This window comes from Macaca nemestrina, chromosome 5 (genome assembly GCF_043159975.1).
Source record: "Macaca nemestrina isolate mMacNem1 chromosome 5, mMacNem.hap1, whole genome shotgun sequence".
NCBI classification, from domain to species: Eukaryota; Metazoa; Chordata; class Mammalia; order Primates; family Cercopithecidae; genus Macaca; species Macaca nemestrina.
The window spans coordinates 139,365,169-139,377,921 of record NC_092129.1 but is presented as its reverse complement, the minus strand read 5'-3'; the positions used below and the strand labels follow the sequence as shown (position 1 = coordinate 139,377,921).

Below are 12,753 nucleotides of genomic sequence, written 5' to 3'. Positions count from 1 at the left end.
GGCCGGGCACAGTGGCTCACGCTTGTAATCCCAGCACTTTGGGAGGCCGAGGTGGGTGGATCACCTGAGGTCAGGAGTTTGAGACCAGCCTGGCCAAAATGGTGAAACCCCATCTCTACTAAAAATACAAAAATTAGCAGGGTGTGGTGGTGTGCACCTGTAAGCCTCAGGAGGCCGAGGCAGGAGAATAGCTTGAACCTGGGAGGTGGAAGTTACAGTGAGCCAAGATCATGCTACTGTACTCCAGTCTGGGTGACAGAGATTCCATCTCAAAGGAAAAAAAAAAAAAAGATAATGACAGAAGAGATGTCCCAAGACAGGATCAATGCCCTTGGGGTAAAGTCAGATGGGACCCAGGCCCTGCCCAGCAGAGCTCACAGTCTCTTGGGGAGACAGATTGTGAACAGACATGAGGTTCACCCTGTGATGAGAGAGAGATACAAAGCACTAATCCTTGCAGGATGGGAAAGGCAGGCTACCTGCCCAAGGCAACAACCAACCTGTATCAGCCAGCAAAGGGTAGAAGGACAGGCTGTGTGTGGGGAGAGGTCCTATGGGGAGAGGCCACATTCCGGGTGGGCTGTAAGGGTGGAATCTAAGATGGGACTGGCGAGGGAAATGGGGAGACAGCCATAGTCAGGCTGTGAGAGGCCTAGAGTATAGACCAAGGAGTGTGGACTTTGTTGTTGGGGCTGCGGAGTCACTGGAGTTTGTTGAGCTGGGACTAACAAGGCCATCTTGGGAGTGATGAAACCAGCCAGGCAGGCCTGGAGGATGGTGGCAGAAGAGGCTGGAAAGCCCTCTGTAAACTCAAGGGCCAGTTGGGTGTGTTTGCCTGGAAGCAGCAGGAAGCAACCACTGGTTGTGAGCACTGGAGAGGCAAGAACAAAGCTTGCCTGAGGAAGATTAGCTTCCTTAGGGTGGCCCAGGAGAGAACGTTCCTTGCACAGAAACCCGAGTTTATTTTCTGCTTGTTTGTATTCCTGGAGCACGGTAAGCATTCAAAAACATTTGTTGAATGAATGAATGAATGAATGAACTAACAAACGAACTAACAAAGCCTTGATAGGAAGTGAGGTTGGAGGGTGACAACCTAGAGGTAACTGGCCTGGCCCAAGGTGGGAGGGGTACTGCGGTCAGGTTTCGGGAGTCACACCCCACCCTGCCACTGGCATGGGGTTCTTGGGGGTCCAGTGGGGCTGGGCATTGAGCCCCATGAGGGGTGGCTTTGCAGGTCACGGATGGATCTGCCTGGCTCGCCCTCGCGCCAGGCCTGCTCCTCTCAGCCAGCCCAGATGCTGTCAGTGGACACAGGCCACGCTGACCGGCAGGCCAGTGGCCGCATGGACGTGTCAGCCTCTGTGGAGCAGGAGGCCCTAAGCAATGCCTTCCGCTCGGTGCCGCTGGCTGAGGAGGAGGACTTCGACAGCAAAGAGTGGGTCATCATTGACAAGGAGACAGAGCTCAAGGACTTCCCTCCGGGAGCTGAACCCAGCACATCGGGCACCACGGACGAGGAGCCGGAGGAGCTGCGGCCATTGCCCGAGGAGGGCGAAGAGCGGCGGCGGCTGGGGGCAGAGCCCACCGTCCGGCCCCGGGGACGCAGCATGCAGGTGCTGGCCGAGGAGGACCTGCAGCATTTGCCGCCCCAGCCCCTGCCACCCCAGCTGAGCCAGGCCGATGGCCGTTCCGAGACGTCACAGCCCCCCACGCCTGGCAGCCCTTCCCACTCACCCCAGCACTCGGGACCCCGCCCTCGACGGAGAGAGTCGGACCCCACAGGCCCACAGAGACAGGTAAGGTTGGGCTTGTACCCCACTCCCCATCTCCAGATGCCCAGAGTCCTGGTGTGTAGGCCTGGGGTGCTCCACATGTGCTGGCACTACTGACCAGTAACCCAGCGGTCACAGGGCCGTGATGGAGGTAGACAGGCTTAAGGGTCTGAAACCACGTTTGGGGGGCAGACAAGGCTCCCCAGAGGAAGTGCCCTCTCAGTTCTGAGTTGAGTCTGGCACTGTGAGCAATTAAGCCAAGTGACAAGGCGGGAGAAGGGCCTCGCAGGCCACGGGTACAGTGTTTTGCACAGGCCGGGAGGGGGCGATCTGAGAGCACTGAGCTGATGGCACACTGCAGCAGTCAAGGCTGCGAGGTCAGCCCTGGGCCCCGCCACAGAGGGCCTTCAGGGCTACGCTAGGGGGTCGGGGCTTGATGCTGCAGGTTTGGTAAGCCACTGAAGGCTTTTAAAAAGGAGTGCAACATGATTACATTGGTACTGTTGAATGATCCTTGGGCTGCTGTGTGGAAAATGGATTGAAATGGCATGAAACGAGATGCAGGCAGGCCACGTGGCAGACAGTGGCAAGAGAGTGCCCTGGAGGCTTGGGCTGGGGTGGGGCTGTGGATGCGGGGCAAGGTGGATAGTGCTAAGGGTGTTGGGGATAGGCCAAGAGGGCTGTGATGGAGTGGGGGCCAGGGCTTCTCGTGTCTCGGCTGATGCTCTGAGTGGTTTTGAAGGGAGTGAGAATTTGGATTTAAATACAATGAACTGATCAGTGCAGTGACTCACGCCTGTAATCCCAGCACTTTGGGAGGCCAAGGTGGGCAGATCACCTCAGGTCAGGAGTTCGAGACCAGCCTGGCCAACATGGTGAAACCCCATCTTTACTAAAAATACAAAAAATTAGCCGGGCGTGGTGATGCCTGCCTGTAATCCCAGCTACTTGGGAGGCTGAGGCACGAGAATTGCTTGAACCCAGGAGGCAGAGGTTGCCGTGAGCCAAGATTGTGCCATTGCACTCCAGCCTGGGTGACAGAGCGAGACCCTGACTCAAAATAAAATAAAATAAAATAAAATAAAATAAAATAAAATAAAATAGGCCAGGCTCGGTGGCTCATGCCTGTGATCCCAGCACTTTGGGAGGCCGAGGTGGGTGGGTCACAAGGTCAGGAGATCGAGACCATCCTGGCTAACATGGTGAAACCCCGTCTCTACTAAAAATACAAAAAATTAGCTGGGTGTGGTAGCAGGCACCTGTAGTCCCAGCTACTCGGGAGGCTGAGGCAGGAGAATGGCGTGAACTCGGGAGGCAGAGCTTGCAGTGAGCCAATATCGTGCCACTGCACTCCAGCCGGGGCGACAGAGCGAGACTCCGTCTCACAAACAAAAAACAAAAAACAAAGAAAAACAATAAAATAAAATAAAAAATACAATGACCTCATGGAATCTAAGGGATTTCCATGTGTAGGTACCTGAGGCTCAGGAGAGGGATCGCAGCTGGAAATACAGATTTCGGGGTTTGGGAAACCATGGGAATGGGTGATGTTACCCAAGAGGACTGTACAGGGTGTGGAACCCAAAAGTGAGGGCGGAAGCTGAGAGGTGCTCACATCTAGGGGGAATGAGAGGAGAAGGAGCTCTGCATGATGAGTGAGAGGGAGAGGTCGGAGCATGGGAGGAGCATGGGGGAGAAGGTCCCCGAAATCAGGGCAGGAGATGTCTGGAGGGCAGCGGGGAGGACTGGGAAGGGGTTTCCATGATCAGGGCAGGTTTCATGGAGGAGGTGAGCTCTGAGAGCCAGGTGGATGGCCATGGGGAGAAGTGGAGCCAAGGCGAGAGAGACTGTAGTTGAGCACAGGGACAGGTGTGTTGGGTGCCCTGGAAGGGCCCAGTCTGGCTGCAATGGCACCTCCTTGTGTGGGAGGACTGAGGAACAAGGCTGGAAGGGCAGGGAGGGCCAGATGATGGCCAAATTGCAAATGTCTCATGCTATTTGGGTTATTTTCTTCTGACCAGGACAGGGTGTCAGAATAGGCAGACAGCCACTGGCCTGGCCAGGCTTCGCTTGTGGGACAGAGGCTGACCTCTGACCTGGGAAATGGAGGAAAACTCTAGCACTGTGTGCCAAATGGGGTCCATGAACCTGCAGAGGGGCTGGAGAGAGTCATGGAGGGGATGCCGGAAGGGGCTCAGGGGCTGCGCCGCGTTCCACATAGTGGTTCCACGTTGGGGGCGTACACTCTTGGTGGCTCTGGGAGGTGCCCAGGTGTTGGGCCAGGGGCCAGTTCTACCACTTGCTCAGATCGGGAGGCCTTGCTTGGGATCACATGGGTGCCCTGGGAAAAGCAGCTGTGGGCAGGATTGCATTCAGACCCCATCCTATCTAGAAGTCCCTTCTAGAAGAAAGGACCTCCGAGCTGTGGTCCTGGGGAATATGCATCCCGGCCTTGCCTGGACACTGGAAACTGGGGGCTCAAAAAGTGGGGCCCGTGAGTCCTCACCCAGAGAGGCCCTAGCTGGCCTGAGTTGGAGGCACAGCCCTGGCAGACCTGGCAGTCACGCGGGCTGGTACCACTGTGTTGTAACTAGCCATTGATCCCACCACATCCAGCACCAGTCAGCAGGAGGGGGAGCAAAATGTGTTTGGGGTCCTTGCTCCACTCCCATTCATTCGTCCACACTCACCGAGCATTTACTGTGTGCCATGTACCACAGGCATCAGAGGCAACTTGCACAATAGGTTGTACCCGCAGAAAGTGCAGAGTCTAGGGAGGGTGACAGACAGTGTCAAGAGAGAAAGCCCAGAATTAAAGTCAGGAGACCGAGGTCTGGACCTGGCTCTGCCATTCCCTTCCCAGTGACTGAGGGCCAGTCAGTGTCTCTTTCTGGGTCTCCAGGTGAGGGAGCTGGGGTTCTTCTGAGGTTCATCTCTAAAGTTTTTCTTACCTGCAGATTCCTACCTGTGTCCTGGGACTTATCCTCACTTTGGGGAATTCTGGCCAAGAGGGTGGGGAGAGAGAGATTTGGTGGGATGGGGAAGCACAGGCCGATTCTATAATCAGTCAGTCTTGGGCTTGGGTCCTGCTTGTGACAGGGACAGGCACTACCTGTGTCAGCAAGAGATGAGCTGTGTGTGTCTTTGGGGGTGAGGTGTTTGTGGGTCTCAGGTTCCCCACAGTGTACAGAATCAAGGTTGGTTAGCATTCTGCCCCTGCGCATGTGCGTTTGTGTCAGTGGAGCTCGAGCCGTGCACTGGTGGATGGATGTGTCCATATGTATGTGCCTGCAGGTGGGTGCACATGTTACTGCATTTGTGTAGAATATGCAGCAGGTCTGCAAGTGTGTACAGAACCACAGATGCCTAGAATGTCAAAGCATTTCTATTGATGATAACAATTGGAGTAATAATTCTAATAATGACAACAATAGTTAGCACCATCCTAAGCACTTTCATGTTTATATGTATATTCCTCACAACAACACTATGAAGAGGGAATCTTGATTTTAAAAGTAAGAAAACTAAGATTCATAGAAGCAAAGTTTTTAGCCCAGCTGGTGAGCACCAGCTGGTAAGTGTTAGCACCAGAACTTGAACCCAGGCAGCTTGTTCCGAGATCTGAGCTCTGAGCCATTCCGTCTGAGGTCTGTGAGGTTTTTTTTTTTTTTTTTTGAGACGGAGTTTGGCTCTTGTTGCCCAGGCTGGAGTGCAATGGCGTGATCTCGGCTCACCACAACCTCCGCCTCCCAAGTTCAAGCAATTCTCCTGCCTCAGCCTCCCGAGTAGCTGGGATTACAGGCATGCACCACCACGCCCGGCTAATTTTGTATTTTTAGTAGAGACGGAGTTTCTCCATGTTGAGGCTGGTCTCGAACTCCTGACCTCAGGTGATCCACCTGCCTCAGCCTCCCAAAGTGCTGGGATTACAGGCGTGAGCCATTGCGCCTGGCCTGAGGTCTGTGAGTTTAACAGAAAGCATACAGGCCAGAGAGAGCAGATGGTTTGTGCAGGATCAGAGAGAGCCTGGAGCGTGTGTGTGTGTGTGTGTGTGTGTTGTGTGCATACCCACTGTCTGGGCCACATCAGCAGGTGTGCCTGTGGGCATGTCAGTGTGCAGGGCAGCCTCTGTGTGTGTCTCTGGATGAACATATGGGGTATAACATGTTTTGCCAAGTACTTCAGGACAGCGGGGTGAAGCAGAGATCTTCCTTCATCAAGGGTAGAGGAGCAGGAAGAAATGGACCAGCCTACTTTTTTCTTCTGTCTTTGGGCTGGCCTGAAGGAAGTGGTGAGCCCAGCCTGGGCCTATGGCAGGGCCTCCCAAATCTGGCTGCATCCTAGAATCACAGTTTTTGGGATTCTCCACCCACAGGCGGAGATTATGCGGCTTAGGGCAGGCAAGAACTCTCTGCTGAATTCCCTCTTCCCTGCCACCTTTTTGGAGGAGCCCTCTCTAGACCTAGCTCAATTTTCTCAGTGCCTGATGTGTGAACTTCCTCATAACACCAATCATTTAAACTATGAGCACCTACAACTCTGTCACCTGCACATGTGGGGAACGGGGAGGAAAACAGTGTGAAAGCAGGCACAATTGGGGCTATTTAAAAGTATCTATTGTTCTTTGGTGATGGTGTGTGTGTGTGGGTTTTTTTTTTTTCCCCACACACCTGGCTTTCTTCTCAAGGAAATTTAAGGTGCAAATTAGGAGTGGCGGGAAAAGCTAGGGCAAGGGTGAAGCAGGCTAGCAAGTGTGTGATTTGGGGGAGGGCTGTTTGCCTGCCTTTATCGGTTGTCTCTGGCCGATAGCACAGCAGGTCAGCAAGCCCTGAGTACACAGACACTGCCCGGCAGGCACCAAAGCATTTCCCTGCCACGTGCTGGACAGTGTGCTATGGGCTGGGGGACAAAGATGAATAAAGCTGCCCAGTCCTGCCCTTTTGGAGCTCAAGGTCATAAGCGGTAGGGTGGAGATGCAAAGGTCTAGAAAGATGTTTACAATCCAGGTCCATCAGGGAGGTAACAGAGCACTCTTATCTGCTAGAAGCTGGGAGCTTGCAGGGGAGGGAGCTGGAGTGGTCTCACACAGGTGGTATTTCAACTGGTGTGAAGACAAGCAGGTGGCCACAAGTGGTGCCCAGTCTGAAGGGCAAGAGCACTCTGGGATTCAATGCCATCCTGTGAAAATCTGCCTGGCAGCTGAGCAAACTCTGGCTGGAATGTTAAGCCACCCACATGTGCTGTGAGAGGGGGTTTTGGGCAACAGTGGTGCCTGTGTTCCTTGGTATCTCTGGGTGGGCCTTAGACCCCTAAACTTTAGTGCAGATGAGACTAGCTCAGAAGGATCCTAGACTTGGCCAAAAAGAAGATGAAAGGGAAAGCAAGGTGGGAGCAAAGCCAGTCCTATTAGAATGTTCTCCCTCTTCCCTACTCTGCTGGAGGCTCCATGCCAAGTCCCTTGTGCCCCTACTTGACAGCAGCAAGGGATGCTGGAGCTGAGTGTCGCAGGCCCCCTCCTTCCTGGAGGAGCTGGCCCAGTCAGTCCTTGTTGCCACTGTAAAGCTATTTCAACTGGCCTCAGTCTCAGGAAGAGAGAGGGTCAGGCTGGGAGAGGTCTGGTAACGCCCTGGGTGCCATTTCTGCCCCCACATATCTGGGACACATCCACTTCACTCAGAGGGCATGGGGACACAGGGCAGGATTCTTCCTGAAGGAGATGAGGCAGCAGCTCTGCCCAGCCCCGTACACAGGCTGCCTGGTGGCTCAGCCTTTGGGGGGGCAGGGGAAAAGCCACTTTCAAGAAAATACTTCAGTTTGCCCCTCCTCCTACGAGTCCATCCCTTCCCTCATTTGGAAGAGTGATTTAAAATTAGATACTAAAATGGCTCAGTGAAGAGTGCAGCATTGCCGGGCGCGGTGGCTCAAGCCTGTAATCCCAGCACTTTGGGAGGCCGAGATGGGCGGATCACGAGGTCAGGAGATCGAGACCATCCTGGCTAACACGGTGAAACCCCGTCTCTACTAAAAAATACAGAAAACTAGCCGGGCGAGGTGGCGGGCGCCTGTAGTCCCAGCTACTCGGGAGGCTGAGGCAGGAGAATGGCGTAAACCCGGGAGGTGGGGCTTGCGGTGAGCTGAGATCAGGCCACTGTACTCCAGCCTGGGCGACACAGCGAGACTCCGTCTCAAAAAAAAAAAAAAGAGTGCAGCATTTACTTTATGGCGGGTGCTGTTCCAAGTGCTGCATCTTATAACATTGAATCCTCACGACCACCCTTTGAGGTGGGCACCATTATGACCCCCATTTTACAGAGGAGGAAGCTGAGGCTCAGAGAGGTGCAGTAACTTGCTCAGATTTTAAGTGTTGGAGTTGGGATTCAAACAGAGTAATTGGGCTCTAGAGTCCCACCTTATGCCGCATTGTCACCCAGATCCCAACACTTCCCTGTGATGGGACGAGGGTATCAAGGCGGAGGGTGTACAGGGAACGTTTCTGAGACCTAATGAGTAGCACGGAATCTAACTGGGGAGACAGGCAGCACACAGCTGTCAACACATGGCAAGGAACTCTCTCAGAGCACAGAGCCACCTTCCCAAGAGAAAGGGTTCCCCAGTCCAGAACAACCCTGAGCTAGGTAGGACTAAGCGGGAAGGCTTCTCGGAGGAGGTGAGTGACCATGGTCTCCTTGCAGAGACCATAGTGTGATAAGTTCCAGAGAGGAGGAGGAGGGGGAAGGGCGTTGGAGGCCAGAGCCTAGATTCTGAGGCAGGACCTTGGGGCGGGTGGTTTGCACCCTCCTCCACCCTGCCTGACCCCGCCCACTTGCCCGGGACGCCGGCGCCGCAGGGGCTGTGAGCGGTGGGTGGCCCCGGAGACGGAGCTGTCGAGTCTGTGCCTGACACCTCTTTTCCCTCCACTCTCTTGGTCTCTTTCAGTTGGAGGAGGACAGACTCTCGGGGCACTCCCTCCCGCGGTACAGCCCCCTGCGACGACTGGCGTCCTCCGTGTTCTCCTCCTCCACGCTGGAGACGGAGCATTACCCTCACCCCGGCGGCGGCGGCTCCTCGGGCTCCTCCGGTTCCCTCATTCAGCGCAGCCGCTCGGCCGAGAGCAGCCCTGTGCGGGCGCCCCACCGGCGCCACGCGCCCCTCGCTGCTGGCAACCACAGACTCATGCCCTCGGTGCTCCGCATCTCGCGGTCCCAGCTGCAGCAGGTGTGGGCCCGGTTCACCCACAAGACCTAGGCTGGGCCCCCCCCCTCCTGGAGGGGGCAGGTGGGGGGGGTGGGGAGCAGGCAGAGACCATGGTTCCTTCCCAGGACGCAATAATCACACACTCACACCCATCCCACCCCATCATGCAATACAGCCCCCCTAGAACGTTGGCCCAAGGTACTGTAATACTCCCACCCCAAGCAGAGTCTCCGTCCCACCCCTGCATCAGCTCCCTTTGTAGGTGCCAGCCAAATGGTGCAGTGAGGGGTGGGGCTGGTGGTACAGTTTCCAGGACAGGGGCGCTCAGCTGGAGCCACTGGTGGGTCCGGAGTCCAGTGGAAAGTAAGGTGTCAGGGAGATGAGGCCTGCAGGGCCAGAGGCACTCTGGCATGGGCTTTGTTCTGTTTAATTTGTGATCTCTTGGCATGGCTGGGTCTGATCCACCCCGAGGGGCTGGCAGGAGACCAAGACCCTCCTTGTGTGTGGGGGGGGGGTGTGTGTGTGTGTGTGTGTGTGTGCGCGCGCGCGGCTCTGTGTATGGGATGGAGACCAGGGCAGCCAGGTTTGGAATGTGGTGGGGAGTGTTTCAATGCTCAGCGATGGGGGGAGGCAGCCCTGTGACCTAGCGAGACTTTCCCAGGCCATTGTCATTGAGGACAGAGTTCCTTCCTCACACATCTTACCCCAGGAAGGCTCAGTCCATGGTAGGCTGCCCCTCCCCAAAGACACCTGTGCCATCTCCCTGGTAGGATTGGATGTCTGTCCTCGGCTCCTCAGGAACTGAGGATGGACGAGAGGGACCTGGGATCCACCTCTCAAAGCCGGCTAGAACTGAGCAACGAGGAGACCCAGCTTAGAAGCAGTGGCAGCAAAGGTGGTTGTTAAGGATGAGGCGAGAAACCATGTATGTGCTTGTCAGCAAAACCAGTGTCTCAGGACAAATCCCAGGTGGGAGCAGCCCCACCTCTGCCCTTCTCAGAGGGTGACTCCTTCCTGTAGGTGCTCGGTGAGCCCCCAAGGGTGGTAGTGAAGACACAACAGAAGAGAGGCAGGTTGGATAGGGATCTGGACACTTGGGAGTGGGGAAGTGTCAGGATGTCAGCTTGCTCATGCCTCTTCTGCCCATTTCTCAGCCCCCAACTGTCACTGCAGGGAGCCCAAGGTTCCCTTTATTCATCCTGCCCATGTCAGCCAGCACCTTTGTTTCCCTGGGGAATGGGGTAGTAGCGAAGTGGATGCCAGAAAGGGCAGTGCCTGTATGGGGAGGGGAGGAGGCCCGAAGATTTGCAAAATGTTTATTTCAGTGAGACTGTGTCTGTATGTTTGCTTGTGTGCATGCGCGTACACTTGTGCGTAAGAGTGTGCTTACGAATGAGCGTTTGTGCATGTGGAAGGGCTGCCACGGATGAATGCTCAGGCTGTGCACTGTGTAATTCCAGGAAGTGCCATTTATGCAGACCTCAACGTGACTGGCACGTGCCCAAGTTGCACAGTGCTGTATGAGTGTGTGTATGCATGTGTGTGTTAGGGAGCCAGAAAGATGTCTATGCAGTCATTGGTAGTTTCCTATGTACCTACTCTCATCCCAGCTTCACTCTTCTACCCCTCTCTCCCCATAACTTCTGCTTGGCCCATCAATCCCCCAGATGTCTCTGGTTAGAGTAGAGGCCTCAGGGCCCTGGCCCCAGCCTGGGGGTGCTGTAAGTGTGGTGGGCAGTGCCCTGGAGCCAAACTGTCCACACAGAGGACCACCATGGCTCATCCACACCATCCACATAAGCCACTCCATAGCCACACACTCTTTTCCCCAAAATCTTTCTTTGTAAGTAATTTTATTTGTTTGTTTATTTGCTTATTTATTTATTTATTTATTTATTTATTTTTGAGGATGTCTGGGCCAAGAGCACCTTCTCCATCTGGCAACAAAAGCCAGATTTGGGTTCTAATACTTGTGTCCTGCCCCCACCCCATCTCAGCTGCTCACTTTTGAATCTCCCCAAACCCAAGCCTCTGTTGCCCTCCAGGCTGTTTTGGACGGCTTTGCACCCTGCTCAGGCAGTAGGCAGGAGAGGGTCAAGGTGGACCCTTTGAGAAGGGACAGAAAACAAAAAGCACAAAGGTGCGGGGGTGAGGCTGAACAGTGGCCCCACTCCCCTCCTGCTGGCACTGCCTCCCCCAGCCCTGTCCTCTTGCCCTCCTCCCATCCACCCCAGGTAGTGGCAGGAGGTGAAGTGAAGGGAGCCTGCCCGCCATCTGCTCCGTAAGTCAGTAGCTATGTGGGCAAGGACCCCCGCCCCCCCAATCTGGGGTTGGATGAAACCAAGCACTCTGTGATCCAGCATTCCCTTCTAGAGAGTTCCACTACCCAACCCTGAGCACTGCTCCATCTCAGTGACCCTGAGGTACTCTAAGATCCCAAAGTGCCTTGTGATATATCAAAGATGATGGCACTGGTTTCAGCCTCATTTTAGCATTACGTACGTATTACTGTTTCCAACACCTTTGGAAGTGGGAGATCCTGCAGCATTGAGAAGGTGGCTGAGTTTTCAAATAGACACCTCCCACCTCAGAACTGACACCTGTGGGAGAGGGTGTGTCCTTTGAAGCAAGGCCATGGTTCAAAGCATGTTGTCCTTTAGGGGGACATCTTTTTGTTTATCCTCCATGGTGGAGGGGAGAGTGTTTTGTAAGCCATAAAGCTCTGAGCTCACAGGTGATCTTAATAATATTACTATCTTTTCTGGGTAGCTCTGACTCTTGGAAATTGTTAAGGTCATCTAAGCCACTTGTGTTGGATCAAGTTCACGTGAAGCACAGCAGAGTTTCACATGGTTTGGGTCGCGTTGCCAGTCTCCGGTTCCCAGGCGAGGTGGGGATGCTGTGAGCCTGCAATATTGTCACTCTTGTTTTCTGAAGCATTTCCCAAGAGGAGGCCAGAATGTTTCAAGATTGATACCCTGCTTGGGGAAAGTGCGTAGCCTCTTCGGGGTCAGCTTTGAAAAGAGACGGCTGTCTTTGTTGTATTTTGAAAGTGGTGTTTTCGCACTTGATAGTTTCACTCTGCATTTAGTGGTGGCTTACAATTATTTGTGATTTTATTCAACAGCCCCTGGCACACAGTGCTTATTATGTGCCAGGCAGTGATCTAAGCACTTTACAACATTAACTCATTTAAACCTCATAATAGCTTATGAGGTAGATCCCAGTATTATCTGCATTTAACAAATTAATCAGAATATTTTATTTACCAGAACATATAAAAAACCCACCCATGCCGAATAATTGGAGGTCGTGTTTGACAGGAGTTTGTGAAACGTCTTGGTCTGTGTGTACTGGTTGATTGATTGTCCTTTGCGGTGGGCTCCCTGCTCAGTCTATAGAGAAGAGGGGAGTTGTCAGCAAGCCATATTTTCCTTCCTTTCCCATTCCCACCTTGCCATGGGGTGGCATCCAGATGGGAGTCACTCCAGAGTACTGGGGTTGATTGAAGTGGCTGAACCCTGTCTCTCCAGAGACCTCCAACCCCTCGGTCCCACATGGCCCCAAGCAGCCCACAGCAGCTCTGGGGATCAGGTGGGCAGAGGAGGAGTTAGTGTGAGAAAGCGGGAGCTCCAAAACCTGACCTCAGTGGGATTGGTGAGGTCCTAGGGGTCAGGCTGACAGATGGGAAGACACTGGCATCTGTGGGCACCGAATGGGTGTCACCAACTCACACATCAACAAGAGCCAAACAGTGTCAGGGAAATGGCAGGTTCAGGGACTGTGG

The 12,753-nt window shown here is 54.2% G+C and overlaps 1 protein-coding gene across 7 annotated transcripts in view; it reads left to right on the top strand.

Moving 5' to 3' along the window:
• Positions 1 to 12,753, top strand: part of LOC105489577 (tau tubulin kinase 1) — a 45,705-nt gene that overhangs the window by 18,038 nt on the left and 14,914 nt on the right. For 4 of the 7 annotated variants that reach the window (XR_011623705.1, XM_071097000.1, XM_071096999.1 and 1 more), the window contains exons 13-14: positions 1,235 to 1,796; positions 8,709 to 8,987. Coding sequence is in view for 6 of the 7 variants with exons in the window: in XM_071097000.1 (XP_070953101.1) it covers positions 1,235 to 1,796; positions 8,709 to 8,987 (841 nt within the window). In the remaining variant the exon portion in view is untranslated. The remainder of the gene's footprint in view (positions 1 to 1,234; positions 1,797 to 8,708; positions 8,988 to 12,753) is intronic. The other 3 variants (XM_011754472.3, XM_011754470.2, XM_024795294.2) reach the window with 1 other exon arrangement.